The 26,436-nt window shown below is 36.8% G+C and overlaps 1 protein-coding gene across 5 annotated transcripts in view; it reads left to right on the plus strand.

Annotated features, from left to right (window-relative positions):
- The first annotated feature begins 463 nt into the window (after positions 1–463).
- JAKMIP2 (janus kinase and microtubule interacting protein 2) overlaps positions 464–26,436 on the plus strand; it is a 211,542-nt gene continuing 185,569 nt past the window's right edge. For all 5 annotated transcript variants that reach the window (XM_079144757.1, XM_079144758.1, XM_079144759.1 and 2 more), the window contains exon 1: positions 464–761. Coding sequence is in view for 1 of the 5 variants with exons in the window: in XM_079144759.1 (XP_079000885.1) it covers positions 759–761 (3 nt within the window). In the remaining 4 variants the exon portion in view is untranslated. The remainder of the gene's footprint in view (positions 762–26,436) is intronic.

A 26,436-nucleotide genomic window follows, 5' to 3' on the forward strand; every position in this document is an offset into this window, starting at 1 on the left:
CAACAACCTTGAATGGCATTGAATGGGGGTGGGGGGGGGAGACGCTATTGAGGACAAACGAATTTGGAGTAATAATCCTCTATCACACGACGTAATTTTTCTCCGTATTTTTTTTTTTTTCTGGTAGCAGATTTAATCCATTTTATTGGAAAACTATAGAAATTTCAAAAATAGCCAGATTTTCATTAAATTTTAATTATTCTTTTCCCGTGCCTTTTCACCCTTGCCCCGTATCTTCTGAAGCCCTAGAATCCAGGATAGGAGAGACCCAAGAGCACCTCAGAGGGCAAAAGCTCAACTTCGCTCCCCTGCAGCCCCTGCAGCTTGCTGCGCCCCTCACCCCTCCCCCTTACCCAGCGCCTACCATTGGCCATTGCCATGACAACCAGCAGCTGCCGGGCCGGCAGCCTCTACCGCAGCAGGGGTGGGGCCGTGGGGGTGGGGGAGGGAGAGGAGGAGCCAGTGGAGGTGTCTGCTGCAAGTTCCTGGCTGCTTCTGAGCTCACCCCATCCTCCAAGAGGGAGGAGGCCGGAGCGGTGATGCTGCTGCTGCTGTCGCTGCCGCCTCTGCTGACATTCTAGTGGGGCTGGAAGGGTGGTTCCTATTCGCAACATCGCCAGTCAGAGAGGAGTGGGGGGGGGGAAATCCCAGCAGCCGCGGCTGATGTTGGGTTCGGAGGCTGCATCCGACTTGGTCACAAGGAAAATGGATTCGGTTTGCATCTCTCCCTCCTTTCTACAGCTTCTCCAAGTCTCAGCATGGTGAGTAGGAGACGTAGGGGCTACCTTCTTGGTTTAGCTGGTTATTAAGTGACTTGTGTATACATTTGTGGCCTGCATTTGAACAATGACTCCCGTCTCTCAGACTAGCAGGGGGGAGATGTGGAGACAGAGATGAGGATGGAGGGAGAGGAAGGTTGCCAGGGAGAGAAGTGAGAAGGCATCCGCTTGTGTTTAAAAAAAAAAAAAAAGTATTCCGATTTTTATCACAAATTGGCTCAGAATACAGACTGAGCTACTTGATTCCTTCCCTCCCAAGCATAGCAACAAAATCAGGGGGTGGAAAAACCGCTAACAACAAGAAAAGGGTGCTGTTGAAAGGAATCATTTCATTTGCAGCTCTCAAATGTAGGGTTTGGGCCTTCCTCAAAACCCCATTTGGTGTCTCAACCTTCTTGGCCTAATTATCAGGTGGTTTTGTTTATTTTCTTCATTGCTAAGGTGGCCCCAGAATTTAGCCTTCTAGTTCATACTTTGAAGTACTCCTGTTGAGAAACCATTTGATGGGTCCAGAGTTTCATTTTTAGTACATAGATTTGATTGTGAACATGCAGACATGCACCTTATAGACATTCATATCAGACATACACATTACTTAGCATTTATATTGCATTTATGAAACATATTTCTATGTGAAGGATGCTTGCTTTACTATCATTTTTATGGGTTTTAAGTGGCCTTGCATGCTTGGAAGTAATTGCATATTTTTGAAACTGTTTCTGGTTTGTATTATCATTCATTGACTTCCTTTGGATTAATGTGAGATTTATTCTTATTATTGTCCCTTAGTTTCTTTGTGACCAATTAAGACAGATGCCTATCATTTGATCTGCATTATGGAACTAGATGTGAATTCATAGAGTGGCTCTTTTCTTTATTTTTAATTGGGTTTTGTGGGGAGTGATATTGAGGGCCCTGGATTTACAATGAGGGGAAAGGGAGGTGGCTTGTGGTATTATTTTGCATCCAGCATCTTGCCAAATGAATGTTGGAACAGAGCAGTTTTCTCAAATTCCACCCCAGCCTTTGTATGTGTGTACCTTGTGTCCCATGCAGCACGGCTGAGCCGGAAGGTGAAATGCATTCATTTTATTTAATAGTGCTGCTATTTGCTGTTCATTCCTTCCGTATCCAGGCACCATTTTATAGTTCTCCCAAATATTATGTTACTGATCTGCTTCTGTAAGTAATTAAGTAGGAAAGTAGGATTGTTTTGAAAATCTAAGTATTCCCCAAACACGGGATAGCCATTTCCAAAATAGCCAGTTTATACAATGAAATGAAGGAGAGAGCTTAGCTGGAGAATGGCTCTTGCTACTATGTGCTGAAATGGGAGGAGGGGGGGTTGTAGTTTATAAATGCTTACTAGCATCTGCTTGACCTTTTATTATGTCAAGGTTTTAAGGCAGCTCAGGAAGACTAAAGATGCCTGAGATGAGTAGCATGCAGGGCTCCATTACCACCTAGGATAATGGGTTTCATTGAATTAAAGCCAGAAAAATTCTTGCAGGTAAAAGTGTATTAGTAATATCCTATTCATCATATACGCTGATTTCAGCCATCAGTCTCTTCTCCAACAGTATCATTGTCAGTGCAGTCATTTTTTTCAAGTAAAATCACATACTTTTTTCTTGTCTTCCTCTTTCATTTTAACACTGCCCCCTCATTTATAATTTCTACATGTGTCAGGTTTGTAGTTTAATTTCTCTGAGAATAATTTTTCTATTTGGTTTGTACATGGGACACCTTCTTAGTGAGCTAATATAACATGTTCATAGCATGTCATATATTATGTAGAGTCACAACTCTAAACTCATGCTTCTATGTGCCTAATTATAACAACTATATAAAGTAGGACAAGTTAGAAAGTACTGGGTTGGTATGTCATATTAATTTTTTATAATACATTGTGTCCTGAATATTTTAATAACTTTTGACTTCCAAAAAGTAAAATTTCTGACACATCTACAGTAAACTGAAAAAAAATATATATGTAGTAGTTGACCATTTCATGCAATGAAAGCAGATATTATAGGGCTTTGCTTTTATTTCCTTTGTGTTGAGTTTTCATTTAGATGTGGTTTTATGGGCAAAGTTGGTAGTTTGAACAGAGGCACATCACCGTCTGCCATGGACTTAATACTTACTACAGGTAGTCTGTTTCAGCTATATCTCGAGGTCTCCTGTCTGAGAAAGGATACAGAAAGTAGGATTATTTCATTTGCAGAAGAAAAAACTGAGAGATATCAGTTATTCATTTGATAACAAGTATTTGCTTCAAATAGGCTGATGGTTTTACGAAGGGGGTTGTATATTGCTATTTTTTGGAATGTAAAATATGGACAATGGGCTTAAACTTCATTAGGAAGAATGAAAATTTAAAATATAAAATGTAGAGGTTCCTTCTAGTAAGTGAGAGTAGTCACGTGGGTAATCAGATAAGGTGGTTTAATTTTCTCTCATTAAAACCTCCAAAAATATAACATAGATATACATTTGTCTGAGATGGACTAGTATCCTTCTCAAGAACTCCTCTGATTTTTTTCTAGAGTAAATTGTCCTTTTAAGAGTGTGAGTTGCTTACTACCAGGTACTTCTAGATCTACAACAGACTGCATTTTGTATTGGGCTTCTAAATTACAAAATCTGGATATTTAAAAAAATCAATTGATCATCTGCCTGGAGAAGTTTTTATGTAATTCTGACTGAGTGCAGGGATTAATCTGTTCGTTAGAGCCCTTCTTTCTCAGCAACTTTATGGAGTGTGATGCCAAATACCTATATTAAAACTTTTCCCTGATGAGGCCATGTGGTGAACACCTTCAATCCCAGTAACTCCAGAGGCCGAGGCAGGAGAATCACAAGTTCAAGGATAGCCTCAGCAATTTAGCAAGACGCAGGGCCCCCCCCCCACCCAAAAAAAGAGAACAGAACTGGGGATTCAGCTCAATGGTAAAACACCCCAAGGTTCAACCTCTAGTACCCCTGCAAAAAAATTAGTCCCTGTTGTATCTTAATGTATTGTGTAACGAAAAATGTATTGTGTTACTTAGTACAGCCTAGATACAAAGTGATTCAAGAGCTACCAAGTTGATGTCAGAAAGAAAATTTATGATGAAGGATACATACAAAATGATTTTTTAAAAATGTGCTACTTAAATGTGTTGAGTAGTAAGTATTAATTACCTTTAACCCAAACAGTTTTGAAAATGCCATTCTTGTTGGAATATCAAAGTTAAATATTTTGACAGTCATGAAAGCCCTTAGTAAAACTTGTTTTAATTAAAACCTAAATATTTTAATTCTTTCCTTGGTAATATGCTATTTCCTATTTTTTCAAGTGACCACAGAACATGTTTTATTTCACACTTTAAGTCTCCTTAGAAAATATGTGGAAGGTAAAACTGACTTAGAAAATATTTGGAGAGTAAAAACTATTTTCTATATTCCTAATTGATTCATAAAAAGGTTAGTGCTTTTAGTGCTTTGTTTCTTGTGGTAGAAGCATAGAAGAAAACCAGATTTATTATGGAAATTTCAACATAAATAACTCAATAATCAACTTTCACTGAAATAAATAAACTAGGGTGTGACTTTGGAAGTCAGATAAATCACTCCCTTATACATCCCACTGATTTTCTATCAAGTGACAACATGTTTTCAAACAGGATGAATTAATGAATTTACAAATAACTGTTAGTAGAACTCATATGATTAGCATAATTTGCATATCCTAACAACATAGAATTACCTTGGAGGATATAAGTTATACACATTAAAATAGATAATGATGAAAACAATATAGTTACAATTAGTACATAAGTATCATACATCTTATGTTAATATAATCATTAATAGTTCATAAAATGGGAAGCCCATTTTATATTCTTTTGTTTTATACTCTCAACAGTTCTATCAGATCACTAAAGTTTTATCATCATAATCATTTTAAATAAATGGAAACATATTCACTGAAGTTATACCTGGCCAAATTTGTGTTTGGTTAATGGTCTTATAGGCCCAAATCTACCATATGAGAAAGTATAACAAATTGAGGTTTGATACATAAAATATAAAATATTGTAAATCTACATTATGTGTCTCATTTTTATTTGTATTTTTATTTGAATATTTCAGGTACTACAATTTGCTTTTTGATAATATTGAACTGCCAAACAGACTAAATATATGTGTAAAATACCTGCAAAAAACAAAAAAAGATACAAAAATGTTTTAGAAAATATCTGGCCTTCAGAAAAGCATAGAAGCATTTGTCTAGGTGAAAATCCAAACTTTGTTGTAATGTGATATGCACTAAAAAGCTATATACCACCTGCTACCTATGTCCTGAGCATCTCTCCACCCACGTGTTCTTAAAAATAAAATTAATGTTGTTATAAAATAAGTGTTCTTCAGTTTAAGAACTTTTTGGTATTTTTCGAGGCAAATACTTCTAAACCTTTCTGAAATATCAAAAATTGATATTTTTCCAAAAACAATCTCATATGTTGGTTTCCTTTATTTAATTTTTTTGGTGGGTACTGGGAATTAAACCCAGGTGCACTCTACCTCTGAGCTACATCCTCAGCCCTGTTTTTATTTTTGAGACTGCATCTCAAAATTGCTCTGTCTCAGCCTCCCAAGTAGTTGGGATTATAAGTATATGCCACTAGACCCAGTACTCACTGGTTCTTGACTTTTATTTTCAAAGTTGAAGGCATACAGTTTATCTGACTACATGGTAATTCAACCTTGGCCAACTAGCACATCATGCCATCTGGGCTATCATTCCATATGTGGAAAAAGGTATCACTCATAATTAACTTTCAAAAAAGTAAAACCTGTCACACTAAAGATAATCTATTTACATCATTATTCACTAATACAATTAAATTTTGTCTTTCAAATATTTTTTTTTACTTGAAAAGATAATACATCCTTATGTATTTTGGGGGAAAATCACAATGCAGAAATGTATAAAAGGAAGATGAAAATCACCTGTAGGCCTACTGTCAGGAAATCATTACTATTAGCACTCTGGAATATTTTCTTCTACTTTTTTTTCATATGCACATAGAAATGCTCATAAACATGTCATTTCATAAAGAGTGGCTATCTTTTCATTTTAATAAATATATTTCTAAAAAAATATTTTAATCTCTGGTTTTTTTTTTTTTTTTTTTTTTCTTGATTCAAGCTATTTTTTCCCCACTTAGGGGTCCTTATACTTAGGTTTTAAGTACTTCTCCTGACATAGGTAGAACTTGGTTGATTTATAGCAGCTGTTGAGCCAGGCATTATTTTCAGGAAATATGAGTTACCTTTCCCTGACCTGCTATTGCATCTCATAATGTGTATTAAATTAACCTTCCTCATCCCTTGTATGCTGATAACGAATGAGTTGAAAACCTAAGTCCGTGAAATCCCTAGTTTGAATCACGAGGAAATTCACCAGGTGTGTGCCTCAGTATCAGTTAAAAAAAACAACAACAAATCTCTTTCAGGTACATTTCCCCCACATATGATGGTGTGTATCCTGTAGTTTTAACCTCTATGATCAACTCACATCCTTTTCGGAAACGTATTTAAACAACATACATAAGCTGTCACGAGACTTCTCAGAATACACCAAGGTGCATCTTTGTCCGCTCCTGTTTTCACTCTATTCATTAAACACGGGTATAATGGTTTTCCAATGCCAGCCTGATCTGACTGTTTTCTCTGTTTAAACACGAGTGGTTGGATTCATCTTAAACCCGATGTCTGAACTTTGAGTCTAACTGTGTGGAGAGGATATCCTAGATGTGCTCTCTCTGTCCCTACCTGTGTTTCCTTCATAGCATTTGCCAAAAGTCATGACTTCAGGGCTATTTATTTTTGTTCTTTTTGTTGTTGTTGTTCTTGTTCTTGTTTTGACTTTTTCTCTTCACTAGATTACAAACTCCAAAGGCAGTAAATTGAACTGTTCATGAGTTACTAATAAATGCTTTCACATAAGGTGGGTGCAATATCGGTTGACTGACTGACTGAATGAATGAATGAATTGAGGTTCCTGTGAAAAGCCTTTGTCCTAAGATTATAGAGATTTTCACTACTAGTTCTTTAGAATGCGATTCTCATTGTTTTAAAGTATCCATATAGCTGGGGATGTAGCCCAGTGGTCGAATGCTTGACTAACATGCGTGAGGCCCTGGGTTTGATCCCCAGCACTGAAAATAAATAAAGACATAAATAATCTGCACAAAATAGATCATATCCGTATGTGAGTTATTCTCAGAATGTTGTTCAGCCCCTGGTGGGGAAAATCAAATTCTTAAAGGTACCAAGTGCAGTGATCGATTCATCATTAAAGATGGCTCACAGGCTGGAGTTATAGCTCAGTGGTAGAGCACTTGCCTACCATGTGAGAGGCACTGGGTTTGATTCTCAGCACCACATAAAAAATAAAATAAAGGTCCATCTTCAGCTAAAAAAGTACTTAAAAAAAAGATGGCTCACTACATGCTGTGACATAAGAACTGCTGTCAACCTTTCTGTGGTTGCTTTTATGCCTTCTCCAAAACTAAATTACAAATAGGAAATAGTGACATTGTTAAGAGGATACCTTCAAATTCACTGTGATTTATTAAAATAAGTTTGTAGTTTAATTATTAGTAGTAGTATCTAATTAATTACACACAGTTATTTTGCTATTCTAGAAATCCCTCCTACTAAATTCATTTAAAAAAAATCATTCCTTCATATCTTTACCTAAAGACAAGCTGAAACAGAAATATATTCTAAAAATAAATTAAGGCAGCATTCTGCTTTCATGTAAGTTTGGAAATCAAATATAGAAAGGGTGACATGGAAGCAGGTGTACTTGGCAGGTGCAGAGCCTTACCTTCCAGCCACCCAGGACACTGCCTCCCTTCCCCCTCCCCCCTCCCCTTGTGCGTGCCTAGCCTGCTGACACACCGAAACTGAAGTAGGAAGAAAACGTCTATGTGGCCTTTGTTTGGCATCTAAGTCGAGATTATGGCATTGACTACAGTCTTGAAATTCTGGAGTCCAGCTGTAGTTAAAATACACACGGAGAACCAGATCTGACCAAGTTTAGCTGACACAATTCGATTAGAAAACAACTCTTTGGTATTATTTTCAAAGAAGGAAATTTTGCCGAGATTATTATGCCTAAAAAAACCTGTGAGTATGTGCTGAAGAAAAAAGGGTGATATTTTCATCTTGCCTTCTGCTTCAAACTGGAAATATTCCCCTGAAAAATGCTTCCCAGTATAGCCACATCAAAAATGTAAACCAAGCAAATGTTTCTCACCCACATTCCTTGCTGACTCTTTCTTGTACAGCATTTCATGGAAAGAGGTAGTTTCCAAAACTAAGCTTAGTTCTTACTCTGTAGTCATCGATGATCCGTATTTAAGGTCTTTAAACTACTCCAAGGACAAACATATCTGATTTAAACACATTTTCTAATTAAAAAAAAAAGAAGAAATTGTTCACATTTTTAATGCTACAATACTAATGAAAATAAACATTTTAATTTATTATTTATTTTTAATAGTTATCCTTATTAACATATTATAATTATGCATAACAGTGGGATTCATTGTGACACATTTGTACTTGCACATAACATAATTTGGTAATATCCTTCCCCTGGACCTCTCCTTTCCCTCCCTTCCTCCCTCCTCTGTTCCCTTTCTCTACTGGTTTCCTTTATGTTTTTCCCTTTTTTCTTCTCTAGCTTAAATATCATTCTATAACATCTAGACTATTGTATATTCTGCCATTACATGATGAGCAAAACAATCAACAGTTGATTTTCATATAAGGATAAACAATTTGCTGAATTTATAAAAATCCTGTGCAGAGAATTAACATATAAATCCACAAACTGCTAATCTGACTAATTTGCACTGACAAGAAAGAAGGACTTAGATATTTTGAAGATGTGTGTTACAGATATGAAACTTAGTTTCTTACAAAGTTCCTAGACAATTCAGATTATGAAAATGGATACTCTGGAATTCCTGAGGTTTCTCCATCATCTGCTCATCTCTAGTTACCTACAACCAAAGGCAGGAATTACCTAGGTGCCAGTGGCTCTTTGTCTCCTGCCTCCAGGCAGGTGTAATTTTAAGTGGTAGATAGTGAACCATAAGATGGATTTCTATATTTTAGTGAATATATGTTTTTTAGCTGTATTATGGAAGCTATTTGAATTTTGACTTCTTTTGTTTATTTATATATAGAGGTTTTTTGTGATGCTGAAGATCAAACCCAGGGCCTTATACTTGTTAAACATGTTCTCTATCATTGAGCTCTATTCCCAGTCCTGTCTTTCTCTTATTTTTAAAACATTTCACTTAATAAAATCACCTATAAAATGTAGAATTTGTAGTATTTTAACCCAGATAGCTAAAACATTAGTAATTATTAAAAATAAATTTCATCTTTTAAAAAATGAAGTAAAATGAAGTACCAATACCACCCTCTTCTTGTTTTTTCTTTTGTTGGTACCAGGAATTGAACCCAAGGGCACTTAACCACTGTGCCACATTCCTACCCCATTAAAAAAATATATATTTTTGAGACAGTTCTCACTAAGTTGTTCAGGGCCTCCCTGAATTGCTGAGGTTGGCTTTGAACTTGCTATCCTTCTGCCTCAGCCTCCAAAACTGCTTGGGATTACAGGCATATGTCACTACAACTGCCTAGCCCCACTGATTTAACACAGGAGGCATGTCATACTCCTCTTGCAATCTTCTCAGGTGGATTGTCACAACTTAGAGCTTCAGAGTACATTGCTGCACTTGGAAAGAAGAGAAAGGAAATTGTTGGCTTGCAGTAGGGAAAACTGCTCCTCCAACACTTGAGTGACCATCAGGTTTTCATCCTCCATATGCTTGTAGGTGTATAAGGGACCGAAGTTCAAATGCATGCTAGAGACATACCCAAGTCAATCTAATGCTCATATTTAGGCATATTTGACTACAAAACACTGTCCAATTTCTTTTGACTGTCGTGTATGATTTTATATTTTTCTTCTTTTTCTCTATTTATGATTTTTGAAGCCAAGCCAACATAGTGAAGTCGCCTAGAAAGTAGTCACTGGTCACTTGCTTACTGAACTCCAACTAACATTTGCATACTTCGAAAACCTTAATGGTCCATATTTATTTTGTATAATCCTTTTACTTTGGAACATTGATTTTTGGCTATATAATCAACTATAATCTAAGCAGAATTGATTGGGTCTCGGTTTACCTGGTGCCATCACTAACCACATTCCTGAGATGCTTAATGCAGTTTGACTAACCAGAAGACCTTTATGACAGTCGCTGATGAAACAGTGGAAGAGCATTTTATTCAGCAGATGGATTTTGTACACAGATGCATTCTCCCCTGGGTCACACTGAAAATTGTTTCAGACTTGAGGCTGACTCATCTTTACTCTTTGGAAGAACTGAAAAGATCCATAGTTTAGAGTTTTTCTTATAATTCAAGTAAGACAATTTATTCCAACAACAAAGGAGATAGCTCTGACCCTCTTAATAGCAATGATATGTGATATACTCAGAGCATAATAGGTATGAAAAGTAAATTATTCAGAAAAGGAGAAAACCATTAAATCCTTTGAGCACTTCTTTGATTTCGATTATGCTGAGTGTTTTCATTGGTGTAGATTTTTGCCATCTTCACAGGTTTGGCATAGTAGGCATTTTCTTCCTTTTTGCAAGAGGAAAACTGAAGCTTTGATGGGTTAAATATCTTAGTCAGAGCCATCCAGCTAGTATGTTTTAGAGTTGAAATTGGAGTGAGGTCTGTTTTATTTTACAGCACAGTTATTAAAACCTGGAGGCTTGGGGCCAGGTCTTACTTCAGGAAAGTGTTTGTAAACTTGGGTACAATGTTAGTAAAAAGTAGTATGTGTATCCAGCACAATATTTTTAAGAACATACTTTTATCCAAAATTTTATAATTTTGATATGAGAAGAAACACAGGAATATCTGCTTCCTTTTAGAAAGTTAAGAAAATTAGCAACAATAGGCCTGCATGTCTCCAGGCCTATTGAGGTGTCTGTGGTTGAACAAGGGGAGGCCATCTTCTGTTTGGGTATCCTGCTCCCCATATACACCACCTCCACTCCCCAACCTCCCTCCCCAATTGATGGCATTGTTCTTCGGGTTAACATGGAACTTTTGTTAATACAGAAACTGAAAATGAACATATAGAATAACCCTGCAGACCAATGTTTGTTAAAAATGAATTACGTGTATGAAATTTAATGCTACAGATATGGACAATCACGATGACATTTCAACAGGATAATTTGTAGTTTCAAGTAATCCCTCTTATGTCCCATCAGTTATTTATTTTATGCATTTCATGATTAGTAGGCTAAGCCTTTTTTTCACAATTAATACTTCTTTAGGGTTTTATTTTATAATGTACAAAGAACTTTTAATATTTTTACTAAATCCACAAAAATATAGTGAAGTAGATATCATACTAATCTATATGACGTGGGTCTTCTGGGATCACCCATATCAGATCCTTCTTTCACTTACAATCAACACCAGCCAACCCATGGGTGCCTGTGTATGGAGACAACTAAGTATGCCAAAGGCTCTGTGTGGTTTATTTGGTGGGGTGTAGGGAATATGAATGAGTGATTCTCACAAGTGTACCATTACCATCTTCACCAACACCACAAAAGCTTCCCTGAAGATCCTCAAAATAGAAAGCGTTTTTAGACTCCTGATTATTAGCCCCATCTCTGTCCCAAAGGATGTGCTTTTAAAAGGGAAGAGAGCTAAATTTAAAGAGAATATTAACATGGAATTATTACAGAGAATAAATAATACCCAGTTTCTTACAGAATTCTTTGTATAGTAAACTGACCACCATGGCTGCTAGACAGTGGACCAAAACTGTTAGTGCACATTTTAAAGAAGTTGGATTTGAATCAGTCTTCAAACCTTCCTTGGTTCTCTTAAGATCCATCTTTCATTTGATAAGTCAAATATAATAATGCTTAAATTAGTAAACAGAAATTATTGAGATATATTCATTTACTTTTTGAACTAAATCCAGATTAGAAATTTTCTAAGGATTGCTTTCGGAACATATTTGACAATAATATTATTATTACTGTTTTATTTGCTGTACTGAATTTTTTTGTGTGTGCTGGGGATTGAACCCAGGGCCTTGTGCATGAGAGTCAAGCACTCTATCAACTGAGCTGTATCTCCACCCCTGCTGTGCTGATTTTGCATTATTTGAGGAGTTCCCAAAGAGGGGTGCCTCAAGACCTCAACTCAGGACAAGTGAGGTGCTTGGGTTGTATGATGGAAAATAATTTCAGCACTGGCATGTTAGAGACATAGATTTATTTAGAAAAGCATATACACATTCAAGGGAAGTGCAGGGGAGAGAAGTCTTTGGGGAGTGGGGGTAAAGTAAGAAATAAATATTCGAGGAAGAATGCCAACCATCTTCAGAGTGAGAAACTTTGGAGGTAAAACAAGGAATTCACATTCAAAGGAGAATGTGGGCCATCTCCAGAGGGAAAGACAGCAACCCCTTGGTGTAGGGTGTTCATATTTATAGAGGGACAGTTGCTAGGGGCTGGACTAGAGGTGAAGCCAGGGCAGAGTTACACAATTTCACGCCAGTTTTTCCAGCATTCCCACATTGCCCTCATGTTACTGTTTCCAGGGAAAGGACATGGGCCTAGTAGCTCTGGAATGCTTGTTTTGCATTTCAGAGGTTCAAGGGCTTTCCCTATTTTCCAGTGGCTCATGGGTGCTTCTCTTATAAGACTATTTTTCATTTTCTGTATCCCCAATTCCTATCTCACCAATGTATATTGAAGAGGAGGGCATTATCCTTATTTTATACATAACAAAAGATTGAGATAAAGCAACAGCATTTGTTCAACCACACCCAACTAACAACTGATGGAAAAGATTCTAGCTTTAAGTCAGATCCGAAGTTGCTCTTAACAAATAATCTACCTCACTTCCCTTTTTTAATGAAAACTTGACTGTACTCTTGAAAATTAAAGTAAAAGAGTAAAAAGACAAACATATTTCTAATGTTATTAATGTTAAGTATTAAAACCCAATTTTTTCCCTCAAGGATAACCAACACTTGGGCTAGAGTTGTGACTCAGTGGTACAGCACTTGCTTGGCATGTGTGAGGCCCTGGGTTTCATACTCAGCACCACATATAAATAAATAAAATAAAAAAATCCATTGACAACTAAAAAAATATTAAAACAAAAAATTGTTAAAAAAAATAGCAACACTTAAAATTTGTATTCAAGATCAAAGTTTACATAACCACAGTGTTCTTAGGACACAAAATAAGGGCCTGAATGAATCCCAGTTCTGAAATAAACCCTTTGAAAGTTTTGTGTTTAAATAACTATTAAGACATCATGTGTGTTTTGTGTATTTGCAGTAGTGGGAATTGAACCCAGGGGTGCTTTACCACTGAATTACATCCCCAGCCCTTTTTATTTTTTATTTTGAGGCAGAGTCTCACTAAGTTGCCATTGGCCTACAATTTTCGATCCTCCTGCGTCAGCCTTCTGAGTTGCTGGACTGATATTTGTGCACAACCTGCCCATCAGGTTTTATGTATTTGTACTATATCATTCAGAATTCTCTTTTTAAAACAAATCTTTAAATAAGTATTAGTATACTTTTTAAAAATAATTACCCAGTTTTCCTTCCTACTCGTAAAGCAATAAATACACAAGACAAAATTTTGTTGGTTTTTTTTCATAATTCAGTGAACTATGAACATTTTATTTTCTTTTGAAGAAAGAGCAATTCCATAGAAATTTTGTCTCCGGAAAAATCCCCAGCAAAATAGATTAAGCAGCATAAATCCCAGAATTTAATACTCTGAATAATACAGTTCCTATGGTCTCATAGACAGTTCCATAGTGTAAATTCATTCAATTCAAGACTCTTCTATTTCAATTTTTCCCTATAAAAGCAGGAGTTATAATGGGAATAGGTTTGGATGAGAGAAGACTGAAATCTTGATTTGTTTATCTCTATAAACAGATCAGGTATGTGGTATAAATTAATTGTGACCTACCCTAATCAGGGGGTTCAAGGGGACACTTTAGCTGTAGAAAAATATTTAGCAATATAGAAACATATGTAAAAATGTCCTTTAAGTTTAAAAAAGGTACAAAAATCAAAAGATGAATTTAATCCCAATTTTGTGAAGAGGGAAACTATTACATAAGCATATACTTTTTTTTAAAAGGATGAAAACAGTGTAAATCGAAAGGTAACAGAAAGTGATTCTAGGTAGTAAGTTTATGATTTCCAAATTTGCTAAAGTGTATTTTGCTTATCTAACTAGCAAAATGAGGTAAATATTTTTAAAGGAATGATTTTATTATCAAAATTTCTAAATCATCCATGTACACAAATACTTGACTATGTGGAATGCCTCCACAGGGCTTCTGGAAAATGGTTCTTTGGTTCTACCTGGGTCTGCGGTTCCAAGCTGGTTCTCAGAGAAACCACGTGGTTCCTCGTGCTCTAGAGAGAGAAGCCAGAAGGAAGTTAGAACCCAGCCCCTCTATGCAAAATACTCACTGAGTATCCTCCTAGGGTTTTGAAAAAAGATCCTGTCTGAAATACTCTGAACCCCAATGATATAATTTATGTAATTGATATTCTGTGTGTCACAATATCTAATTTCTTCAAAGACTAAAATTCCAACTTTCACTCAAATTTCTGGCATCTTATTTTCATTATTATCTGTAGTTTTAGTTCATAATAGTTAGTAGAATCCTTGGGTATAACAGGCTCAGTAATAATCCATTTTTTATTGAAAAATCTCAATGAAGGATTATTACACGAGAGACCAAAAAATCCACATCAATTCCTTAAAATCTTAAGCTTCTTCCCTTTGAGAGGTAGGCAAAACTATCCCTATCATGAAGGACCTGCCTAACTTTTGCTGCCTTTTCTGAAGTTTAAATGATGTGAAATATTTTTATCTTGAGTCTAATAATGGTGATGGTAAAGGCCATGGTGATGTTGATGCTGATGCTGATGATAACTCACACTTTGAGGGTGGAGTCCAGAGTGACAGAGCTCCCAGGAGTACTGTGTGCATGGCCCCTCCCTCTGCAGTACAGGGGTGCCTACTGAATTAGCACCTGCTGTGTGTCAGGTGAGATTCTGAACACTTAACAAACAACATCTTTGGAGTCGCTTCTATTGTACTTTTCTTTTTTGGAAGAAACAAAGAGAAATGTCAAGGAACATGCCCAAGTTCAACAGCTAGAAAATAGTGTGCCGAATAACTCCTAAGTGCTGGTCTGTATACTAAGTGTATGGGATAAAGATCAGGACCCTATTCTTAAAAGGTTTATAGAGTAGTAGGGATACTGGTCTGTAAACAGGAAGTTAATAATAAAACATTGTAAACATCGCCAGAGAACGGCTTTCCTTTCTGCCCTCAAAGAACATGGTCTCAAACAAAAATTTAACACCTTAGCACCTTGCCACCAAGAGGGGCAGTCTTATTTAACCTAAATCACAGTTGTCCTTTTACTGAAAAAATAAAAATGGAATGTGAATTATTTTATAGTACCTATTTCCTGCTGTATATTGTACAAGGTAATGCTGTATATTATATAGTATATTTTAATATTATTTGGCCAAAACTGTCTCAGTGATGAATATTAAGATTACTGAAATATCTTAATTCACATGTGTATTATTAACCAAAGATTATCTTTTTTCTCATGACATCACCTGGTAAATTTTTCAGTTTTGAGCAAGACAAATATTTGGACATTTTGAATCAGAACTATAAACTATTCTTCAAACAAATGCAAATGGGTGTTCTTTAACTTTGTTATCATGATTTTAATACATAGGAAAAATTAAGTTTAAAAATAATTTTGACACCTATGATGTGTTCTTCTAGGTTAGGTGTGTGTGTGTGTAGGAGTAAGTAGTGAATGGGGAACCTTCAAAGATGAGTAAGACTGAATCCTAATGGTACCGTAAGCAGTAAGTGTGTACGCACTGAAATTGTGCCGAGTTATTTGGAAGTCTTTATCAGAACATAAGAACATTCCCAACTGGGTATTGAGCTTGCGGGAATCTATACAGAAAAATTCGGTTAGGAACATCAATCAAAACCCATGGGTAAAGAAAAACACTAAATCTGGACGACTGGGCTTAGGCACCTGAAGTGGGTGAGAGTGGGGATGTTGTCACCTACCTTACCTTAAAGTTAAAAAACAATGCTACAGGTACACAGAATCGGGCCATAAGCAGCCATTTTTCAGGGACTAATATAGAATGTGGATATGTAAAATAAAGCAAAATAAAATCACTCAAACAAAGCACTGTACAGCTTGGATGGTCTGCTGTATTCTGAATTTCAGCATACCTGAAGGTTTCACTTGGATTGTATAAGAAAATGAACTATGAGACTGAAGTGAGAAATGACTGTCAAATCCTAAAAGGAAAATTATGAATGACTTTCTAAAGTCCCCCCGCCGAACCCGAACCCTTCCTAGTGTGTGAATCTAATGAGGTCATATGCACAATAAGTATTGGAAAACATGTTAGATACATTGATTCCAGTTACAGTCAAGGGACTCTTTCATTATTATTTTTCTTCATTTAGTCCGTAAAAAATAACCCAGAAAGTGAGGAAAAATATAAATCCAGAGGGAAAAAGGTCACTGAGTGTTTAATGGGAGTATTGATCCTGACTAGCTTGCCTTTTCTTTGCTCATTTTCCTCCTTAGAACCATAATTATTAGTACTCCAAACTCAGTATTAAGTAATCTGTAAGCTCTCCCTCTCTCAGTGTACAGTCACATGTCACTGAAGCAGGAGGCCGTAAAACCATCTCAAATCCCTTAAACTCTTTATTTCTCCTTAAGTAAAAAGGAAGTCTGGGTTTAGATTATCTATGAACACTCTTCTGGTTTATTGCATTTGCTGAACCTTCATTGCATTTGCTGTCAGTCCTGCATCATAATAAATGTTTTCCAAGGTAATTAAGCAATGTCAGTTTGTTTTTTTTTGTTTTTTTTTTTTTTTGCATTTTCCCCTTTTTCTCTGTGTGTCCATATGTGTGCACATGTGTGATATCGTCATTCGGTTTAGCAAACAGATTCTGAAATCCAAACTATGTTTTTTAAAATGTAGATAATGCAGTATGCTGCTAGGAAATTAGTCACCCACTGTATAAACGAACTGAGTGTATTTCTGTTTCAGCCCAGATACAGCATCCTTCAGTGCTGATATTCAAGCACAAGATAAATGCTTGATTAACAGAAATATTACTGAGAGGTTTCCTGGCTTATTATGGGGATATACATTAGATCATATATGAGAAATATTTCCACCCAACATTTTGAGCATGTAGTTAGTGGAAGCCCAATGCAGGGGCATTCTCTGCCCTGTGAAATATTTTCCCTTGCACATTCAAATAGTTGCTGTCTAATTTCTCTTCTTAGGGGCTATGTTGGAAGCCAGCATAGCCATAAATGTGCTATTTTAATATGTGTATTAATGTAGCTCTGCTTGGAAGAAAGAATCAGATGAAGGGTAAATTATTATTTTTTTCCTACTCATTTCTCAGGACATGTATTGCTGTCATGTATGGAATGAGGAGAGTGCCTCATAATCAGAGACTCTCTTGACAGGTTTTTTTTTTTTTTTTTTTCCTGCAGTCAGTGTCTAAGTACTAAGTTCTATCCACAGTCATGTTGTAAGGATGGATCAATATGACACAGTGCAAAGGCACAAAACTGGGATTCAGAAGTCCTGGGTTTAATCTTGGTTCAACTATAGCTAGCTATATGGCATGAGCAGGCATCCTGTCCATTTTTGAGTTTTGCTTCTTTAATAGTGAAAGGAGAGAAATAAAAGATGTCAGCTCCTTTTATCCTCATCTTGAGAGGAAAATAAATGGGAGGGTTTCTTACGTCTTTGCTTTCAGATCTGTAGGTGTACTTGCAAGCTGATTGAAGAATGCCTTTGCTGAAATCCTGAGTCTTTCTATGTGCATTCTTTTATTTGCCAAGCATAGGGATCACAATTATTTATGGAGCTGGCATATTCTCCCATTAACCTAACTCTGCTTGAGAGAGTGAGGTAGAAGGGAGAAGGAGGAAAGGAGGGAAAAATGCATTCCCGAGGAGGAGATCAGAACCCAGGTAGGAGTGAAGGAATTGCAGGTGGCTAAAAATGCATATTAATAAAATTAGAGTATTATAAAAATGCATATTAATTTTATCTCTTTGTAGTATCTATCCACACAAAACATAAAACTGCATAAAAATTTTCTTGACTGGCTGGGGCATAGGGAAGATAGAGTGAGAGAGCATCACAGAATGCATGTGTTATAAACATTTAAAAAACTACTATGGGACTGGGGCTATAGCTCAGTGGTAGAGCTTGCCTAGCACATGTGAGGCACTCAGTTCAATCCTCAGCACCACATTAAAAAAATAAATAAAACAAAGGTATTGTATCTGTCTACAACTAAAAATTTTTTAAAGAACTATTATGATAAAAAATGTTAATGAAATACAAAGATGTTTAGAAAACAGTGAAAATGTAGACCTGAAAACACTATGTCTATTAAAAATATGTTTGAATATGCATGAAGAATAAAGACCAAAGGAAACATTAAAAATATCATAAGTATTCAGGTGGTGGAAATAGAGTAAAATATTAATTTTTGTGTTTTTCTCCCTGTTAACCTCTGTTTCCTAAGTGCCACCCCCACCCCAGTGAGCATATACTACTTGGTTAATAAGAAAAGAAGCAGGACTGGGAATGTAGCTCGAAGGCAGGGCACTTGCCTACCATGTTCCAGACCCTGGGTTCAAATCCTAGTCCTGCAAAGAAAAAGAAAAAAAAAAAAAGCAAACCAGAAAGAACTTTTAAAATTACCTTTACCTGAGCATTTCAGAGAGCTCCTCATGTATGTTAGGTAAGAGAAGATAGGCCTCATATTTTCTTCCACTATTAGGTGAGCAATTTGTTTCCTTGATCTTTTTTATTTCACTGTGAATTAAAATAATTAAAATAAAGGTAAGAAGTGAAAACTCTAGGATTTAGACAAACCTACTATAGACCAGTAGTGCTGTCCTGTCCGATTTAAAACTAATGCTACTGAAGTAAAGTCACAGGACCAGGCCACACAATCCAAAGTCATTACACTATCATCACCTTCAATAGAAAAGAACAGAGCTTTCTTGGTGTTCTGTCTACTTCTGGTTATGCAGATTAATATTGGGGTCATTTTTATTTTGGAAAGATGTGACCAGTTGGTTTAAATGCACAAGTATTGGGCTGGGGATACAGCTCAGTGGGTAGGGTGCTTGCCTCGCATGCACAAGGCCCTGGGTTCAATCCCCAGCACCGCAAAAATAAATAAATAAATAAATAAATAAATGCACAAGTATTTCTTAATTTCCAAAATGAATTCTGATAAATCAGTATTGTCCTCTATTAGTATTTATTCAGTGGATACTCATACTGAAATTTTCTAGTCCAAAAAGATATAACTATTGTAGGCATGTATTTCTCTTTCCGTGAGTTAAAGATCAGTTGTCATTTTTGTTTGGCTTAACTTAATTCAGTATCACCACCACTTTTTGTCTTTGCTCCAGCATTCCATCCTGATCCAACCAATTTTTAATATCCTCTTCACTCAACTAGCTTCTCTTAGATTGCTTTTCTCAGACACCGCATATCTATGACCCCATAATTTGAGGGACCTTTCTCTAGTAGTCAGTACACTCTTGATTTCCCTGGCTGGAATTCCTGTCGTGCCTGTGATCACTACTGTACTGTTCAGTGCATAATTGTTCTTCTTGTTTCAGTTGGTCTCATTTGAACATCTAGATTCCACATCTAGACTGAAAGGCACTTGAAGGATTTACAGTCCTCTTCCTGCTCCCAGTAGTGGCAGGAAACCCCTGTTTGAGGAGTGAAACCTGTGTACTATGTGCACTGGGTTTTTTGCATATTATCTCCTGAGCATGACAATTACTCTATTAAACTGGTTTTCAGATCCTCATATGTCGTGAGGCAAGACCAGAACTCAGAAAGGCTGTCTTTTCCTGAAGCCATACAGTTGGTTTCAATCAAACTTGTGTATCTCAGGGGCACTAAATGTTTTCGCTATGAGGTCTGGCCACTCACTTATAATTTTTTTTAATTTTCTAGTTTTCCTTGCTCTTTTTTTTTAAATTTGTTTGATATAATTATGAGGTAAAATTTTATTGGTAAAATATATTAACTATAACTGATTCCTAATTATTTGCTCTTAAATGTCCTTCTCTATTCATGCCAAGTTTTCTTTTCTTTCTTGGCATCTTTCACATTTTTTTTTCATTTACCAAAACCACATTAAACTTTAAGTGCCCAATACATTAAACTACTCTTGTATCCCAGGAACCATGGTTCTATTTCAGTTTGAGATTTCTGTCCATCTCTAAATTAAAATGTTCCAAATGTGAAGACACCACATTCCAGAACAAAATGCAAGAGAGGAGCCAGTGATTCCAAATTTAATATCCTGTAGTGCTCTAGGATATAGAGTAACCTGATGCTAGCAGGAGTCAGTAGAACAGAATACTTATGGACAGAATGCTGACTGTTCTAGCTTAGGAAGAAAGAGAAGCCACTCTCACCCTCCCCGAGTGAACCTGCCCATTCCCTCTCTCTCATTTTCAGCCCGTCCTTGCTTCTGTTTGTCATTGGAATAAACTGACTTTTTTCTTCCCATTAATGCACTGTGAAGAAATGAAAGAGAAAAACTTAGAATACAGGCACCCTAAAGGAAATGTCTGAACACATCATCCTCTGGGCCATTGGAACTGCTTTCCTGACAGAGTTCTCCTTTGCTCTCAGGATTCAGATGGAACTTGGGAGCAAGCACACTGGCTGTGGGGGTTCTGATGCAGGGAACTGAGGCAGTCTGAAGCCCTCATCCTTTGTTCTGGATGGTCAAGAGGTGATGGCCTGGAGCAAAGGTTTATTGCAAGCTTAGAGCATTTTACATGGTATGTTACTTCTTATAACAGTCTTGTTTTCATTCTCCTCTGGCACAAGTTCAAAGGGAAAAAGACTGTCCAAAAGACTTTGAATGTGAACTTAATAGTTCATGTTAAACACCTTAGACATAAACTTTGATCTAGCCATTATTCAGTTAGGATTGTATCCTACATAGGGAAATAACTGGATATGATCACTTTATAATTTATTATCAATATGATCTATGCTACCAAAAAGCTGAAAACAATCTGTTATGAACAGAATCGTGCTGCCCCCAACACATACAGAGAAGCCCCAATGCCCAGTGTGGCTCTATTTGGAGGCAGGACCCTTAGGGAAGTCTTTAAGTTCAAACCCGGTCAGAAGGGTGGAGTACTAATCTGATGTGACAGGTGTCCTTTAAAGAAGAAGAAGGGACACCACGGATGTGCATGCACAGAGAAAGGCCACGTGAGGACATGGCAAGAAGGTGGTTCTCTGAAAGCCAAGGAGAAAAACCTCAGGAGAAATTAAACCTGCCATCACCTTGATCTTAGACTTTAATCTTCAGCACTGTAAGAAAATAAATTTCTGTTGCTTAAGCCACCCTGTCCATGGCATTTTGTTATGATAGCCCTAGAAAATTAATACACAATGCAGTCATCCAATAACAGGAGAAAATTACATGAATTAGAGTGCAATCTAACAATAGAATAAATTTAATTATAAAAGAAGGGTTTATGTAACATTATAGAAAATGGTCCCAGTATGCTTTCCATTGGAAAAGGAGATAACCAGAAGCCAGGCATAGTATGATGCTATTTACATAAAAATGAGTGTGTGTGTGTGTGTGTGTGTGTGTGTGTGTGTGTGTGTATGTGTTCGCATGCACAGTGTCAGGAAAAACATGCAACAATCCCTCAATCCTTTCTAGATACAGTTTTCTTCTTCCTTTTGCTTTCCCATCCTATTTTCTTTCCTTATAAAGTTGTCTGTCAAGCCTGTTCCTCCCCCCCAAGAACTAGAATTATTTTTGGAAATATTCATAAGATATATGTATTTTTATCTCATATTTTAAAGTAGATTTCAAACGGAATTACACTTATTCAGATTGTAAAGTTCCTGAGATCAATAACTACCAGCATCTTATAAGTTCAAGCTCATATATATATATATATATGTACATATATATGCAATCATTATTCGATTACCTTCATTATCATTATAAGTTAATCTGCTTTCATTTCCATGATCAAAACAATTCCATTTCTACACTTGTCATAGCTATTCAGCATATTTGAGTGATGATACACCATTTACTATTTCTCAGATTTAGTAGTGTCAAGTGCTGAGAACATGCACTTGCAGAGAGAAAGATCCAAATCTGAATACTTGCCAAACCACTTAAACAGAATAACCTTGAAAGAAAGTTACCTAACTTTTCTGAGTCTCACTTTTCTTAGTTGTTAAATATAAACTAATTATACTTTCCTTGTAAGTTTGTTGTTAAGATGAAGCTAGCTAATAGTGGAGAGGATTGAGGGGAAGGATTTTTGTTTTTTGTTTTCTGGTTTTTGTTTTTGGTACTGGGGATTGAACTCAGGGATGCTTAACCATTAAGTCACATCCCCAACCCTTTTTATATTTTATTTTGATACAGAGTTTTGCTGAGTTGCTTAGGGATTCGTTAAGTTGCTGAGGCGGGCTTTGAACTCGTGAACCTCCTGCCTCAGCCTCCAGAGCTGCTGGGAACACAGGCATGGGCCACTGTTCCCAACTTTTGGGGTTTTGATCTCAACTTGCTGATTTGTTAGCTGTGTGGTTGTTGACAAGTTACTGTAACCTCTTTGTGCCCCAAGTTCCTCACATATAAAACAGGAACAGCAATGCTTCCTCCATACTGAGTATTGTTTTGGGGGTTAAATATGTTAAAATGTATACAATTCTTGTAACAGTACTGACATATAGTAAGACTATATAAATATTTATCAACTATGGCTGATACAACATAGAATTAGTAGTTTAAATTTTTTGTATTTTTGACAAACCACTATATATTTTTAAGCTTTTCCTTGCTGTACAACTGATAAGAATACCTTAATTTAGGAGCCTTTTCAAGAATGTGTTACTTTTTAAGCAGATACCAAAGGAATTCTAGAAGGAAGAGCCACCTGGTGCCCTCATTTAACTCTTCAGCTGCTCACATTTCCTTCCAATCTGCCTCATGTGCACATGAGGTCCGATTTAGGATTAGAGCACACATGCCTTCAGACATGTGCCTCATGCTTTTCATGATAAGAGAGTGTCCTTGTTCCCATTCGGGCCAGGGAGGAGCCTGTGGCTTCAGTCCCCCCCCTCACCCCCCATCTCCTCTCACCACCCATAGGCTCTTATACCTCAGATTATTTTTAAAAGTTCCTCTTCTGACCTCCACACACCTTTCAAATACAGTCCCATGGAGGTCTTGCACTTCTTAGCAAGGTCTGCTGAAAATATTCTCTTGAAGCCATCTACACCTCACCCCACATGCTCCTTAACTACCCTAGGTGACTTTCATTTCTTTCAATCCACTGAGACTGCACCTGTCACACCCCTAACAGCCTCTTTCTGAACATGGATGCCAAGTCTTAAGTCTTTTAGTCTCCGGGTTTTTCTCATTTTGTACACTCAGGTAAGACTATTGACCGTTTCCCATTTAAATCTTCCCTTCATGATTTCTGTAACTGCACACTCAGTTATTCCTTTCATTTCACCAACTACCTCTTCTAATTCCTGTGACCGCTCCCTTTTCTATTTTCTGTCCCTAAACACCCAAGTTCACCAATGCACAGGGCTAGACCTGCTTGAGCATGCTGGCCACACCCTGTCCAGGTAACATCACACAGGCCATCTATAGCAGGTGACACCAGTCTGCAGTCCTGCTTCTCCTCAGGATTCCAGGGTTAAACCCAGTCATCTACTTCATGTTACCCTACTGTGTTTGCTAGACTTCCAGGCAGAAAAGGGACGTGACAGAAGCCATGTCTTGCATGCAGGTTCCACTCCAACACACACTTGTCCTTCCCCTCTCCATCTTAGTACATGGCATTAATATCCTCTAAAGGTTTAAAGCCAATTGAAAGACCTGTCTTTCATTTCTTTCTTTCTCTCATTCTATTAACAATCCTGTTACTTTCACCTTAAAACATTCCTAGCTTTCCCTTCTTCATTTCCACTTCCTATTCAGAACCTCCCTCTTCTCCTGCCTGATCAAACTTCCTAACTCACTAGTGGGATGCCCTGCCCCCTCCAGTCCCCCAGCTACACACAGTAAATTCTCCTCAGAAAAAAACAGATCAACACTTTTATACATAAATTAGATTATAACTTTCTCTCCCAAAGTATAACATAAGTATAAAATTTTTGTCAAAAAACACAGTGCATGACCTCATGTACCTCTTTCTACTGGTCTCTTCCTCATGTCCTCCTCTTTCTTTTTCCTCAAATACCCTCTTCTTGGTGTGCTCCTCTCCCCTAGTAAGGCTGGCTGCTTCTTGTCTTCAGACTGCAGCTTGTCAAGTGTCCTGTTCTCAGGAAGGCTATCTCAGGTCATCCAACCTAGAGGAGCCACCAGGTGCTCCCTGCCACTTGCTGCCATGTGATGATCTGTGTAACACTCGTCACTGATTGACACTTGGCTTTCTCTGCCACCAGTACGCTTTGTTCGTTTTCATAGGCCTGAAGCCTAGAGCAGGGTCTGAAGAGTAGGTACTCAGCATGTGTGGAATGAATGTTCTGGAGTAGAACGCACTTAAACATTTCCTTGGATGACTTCACGGTTCTTAAAACGCTCTTCAACAACAATAATGTGATTACCATCTCAGTTCCTGAGACTTTCAGGTCACTTTCTTTTTTTCTTCCTTTCTGCTTTTTTTTTTTTTTTCTTTCCCTTTCCTTCCCTTGTTCTTTTATCTCCTCCCCCTCTACCTTTCTTGCTGTATATTCTTTTGTTTCCTTTTTATTATTAGATAACACCAATGTGGACATTTTAGCCATGCATACATCTTTCCCCTTCCAGTTGGTTATTTACCCAGTAATGGAAATCAGTTCAAAGAATAAGTCATACCTATAACCCTTAACATCTGTTACCTCTCTTTCTCCTTCCTTTTAGGACTTCATCACCAAAATAGAAGGTGGGGGTGTGAAGAGATAGAGGTTTCCAAGAGCAATAGAGCACAGGGACTAGAGTCCCTTAGTTTGTGGGTCAGTGATTGAGACTAGTCAGACAACCTTGAATGATGTACCTGGACCACACATGTGTCCACAGGTTTTACTCTTGGGATTTGATTTTGCTTCAGTTTTTGTATGCATGTATGGTATCTTTCTGTATGTTCTATGGGAATTTTCTGTGTACAAAACTCAAATACTTTAATACTCAAGTTCTGTTGAACTTTTTCTTTGATTTACTGTTTATAATTCTCAAACACTTGAAAGGCATCACTCTTTCAAAATAGGGTAGTTCATTTTCAGCTAGTTTTTCTGTGATTTGAAGATAAATGTTAGCTTATTAATCAACCTGAAATTTACTAAGAAATATGTATAAATATAGGTTATCTAAGTTTTTTTCACCAAAATAATTGTCTTTCCTCTGTTCCATATTAAATTTTTGTTTTCAAAAAGATTATTTCTGCTCTCTGAAAATTAATTTTCATCTGAATCCGAGCAATTAGTCAGTAAGCCTCCCATTCCCATCAGAAATTGTTTAAATTATTTAATTGCTACATTTCCATGGATGTGTCTATTTAGATGAAGTTGTAAAACTGAAAATTAGTACACACATTCTAATTACCCCAGCAATTCTATATTCTCATTATTGGTCTAGTAACATTATAGTTGGAGGAGTTAAGTTTAAGGAACATTTATTATTTTCTGAAATTTTACTAAACTGTTATTGCATCTGATTACTCTGCCTAAAATAAAGTCTATGATAACTATGTTTTATTAGATAGATTTAGATTTGTCCTTTATAAGTTAAATAGACACAGGACAGCTTATACATAAGTTTAAAAAAATCATGGAGGGCTGGGGTACCTCAGTGGTAGAGCATTTGCCTAGTATGCACAAGGCCCTGGGTTTGATCCCCAGCACTGGGGGAAAAAATTTGTGGATCTTATTTTGAACTTAAAAATAAGTTAATTGATATTATTTGTATTTGATACAACCCAAAGAAAAGCTGAAGGAGAAAGAAGAGGAAGAGGAGGATGAGGAGGGGGAGGGGGGAGGAGAAGGAGGAGAAGAAGGAGAAGGAGGAAGGAGAATTATTAGAGGAGAAGGAACCTATAGATAGAAGTAAATTCCAAATGTATCTACTTTTTAGCATATCTCTATCAAAAATCATTATAATACCCTAAATATTATGCATAAATTGATACTTGGCCTCAGATACAAATGCATCATTACTCCAGGTTTTAAGAAATGCTACCAGCATATATTAATACATGTTGAATTCTTACTGCATACCTAATACTATGCTAAATGTTCACATGTACTATCTGATTTCATTACCACAGCTGACCTGAGAGGCAAATATTATAGATATTGTTGTGATCACTCATT

Source organism: Sciurus vulgaris (assembly GCF_902686455.1).
Source record: "Sciurus vulgaris genome assembly, chromosome: 6".
Lineage (NCBI taxonomy): Eukaryota > Metazoa > Chordata > Mammalia > Rodentia > Sciuridae > Sciurus > Sciurus vulgaris.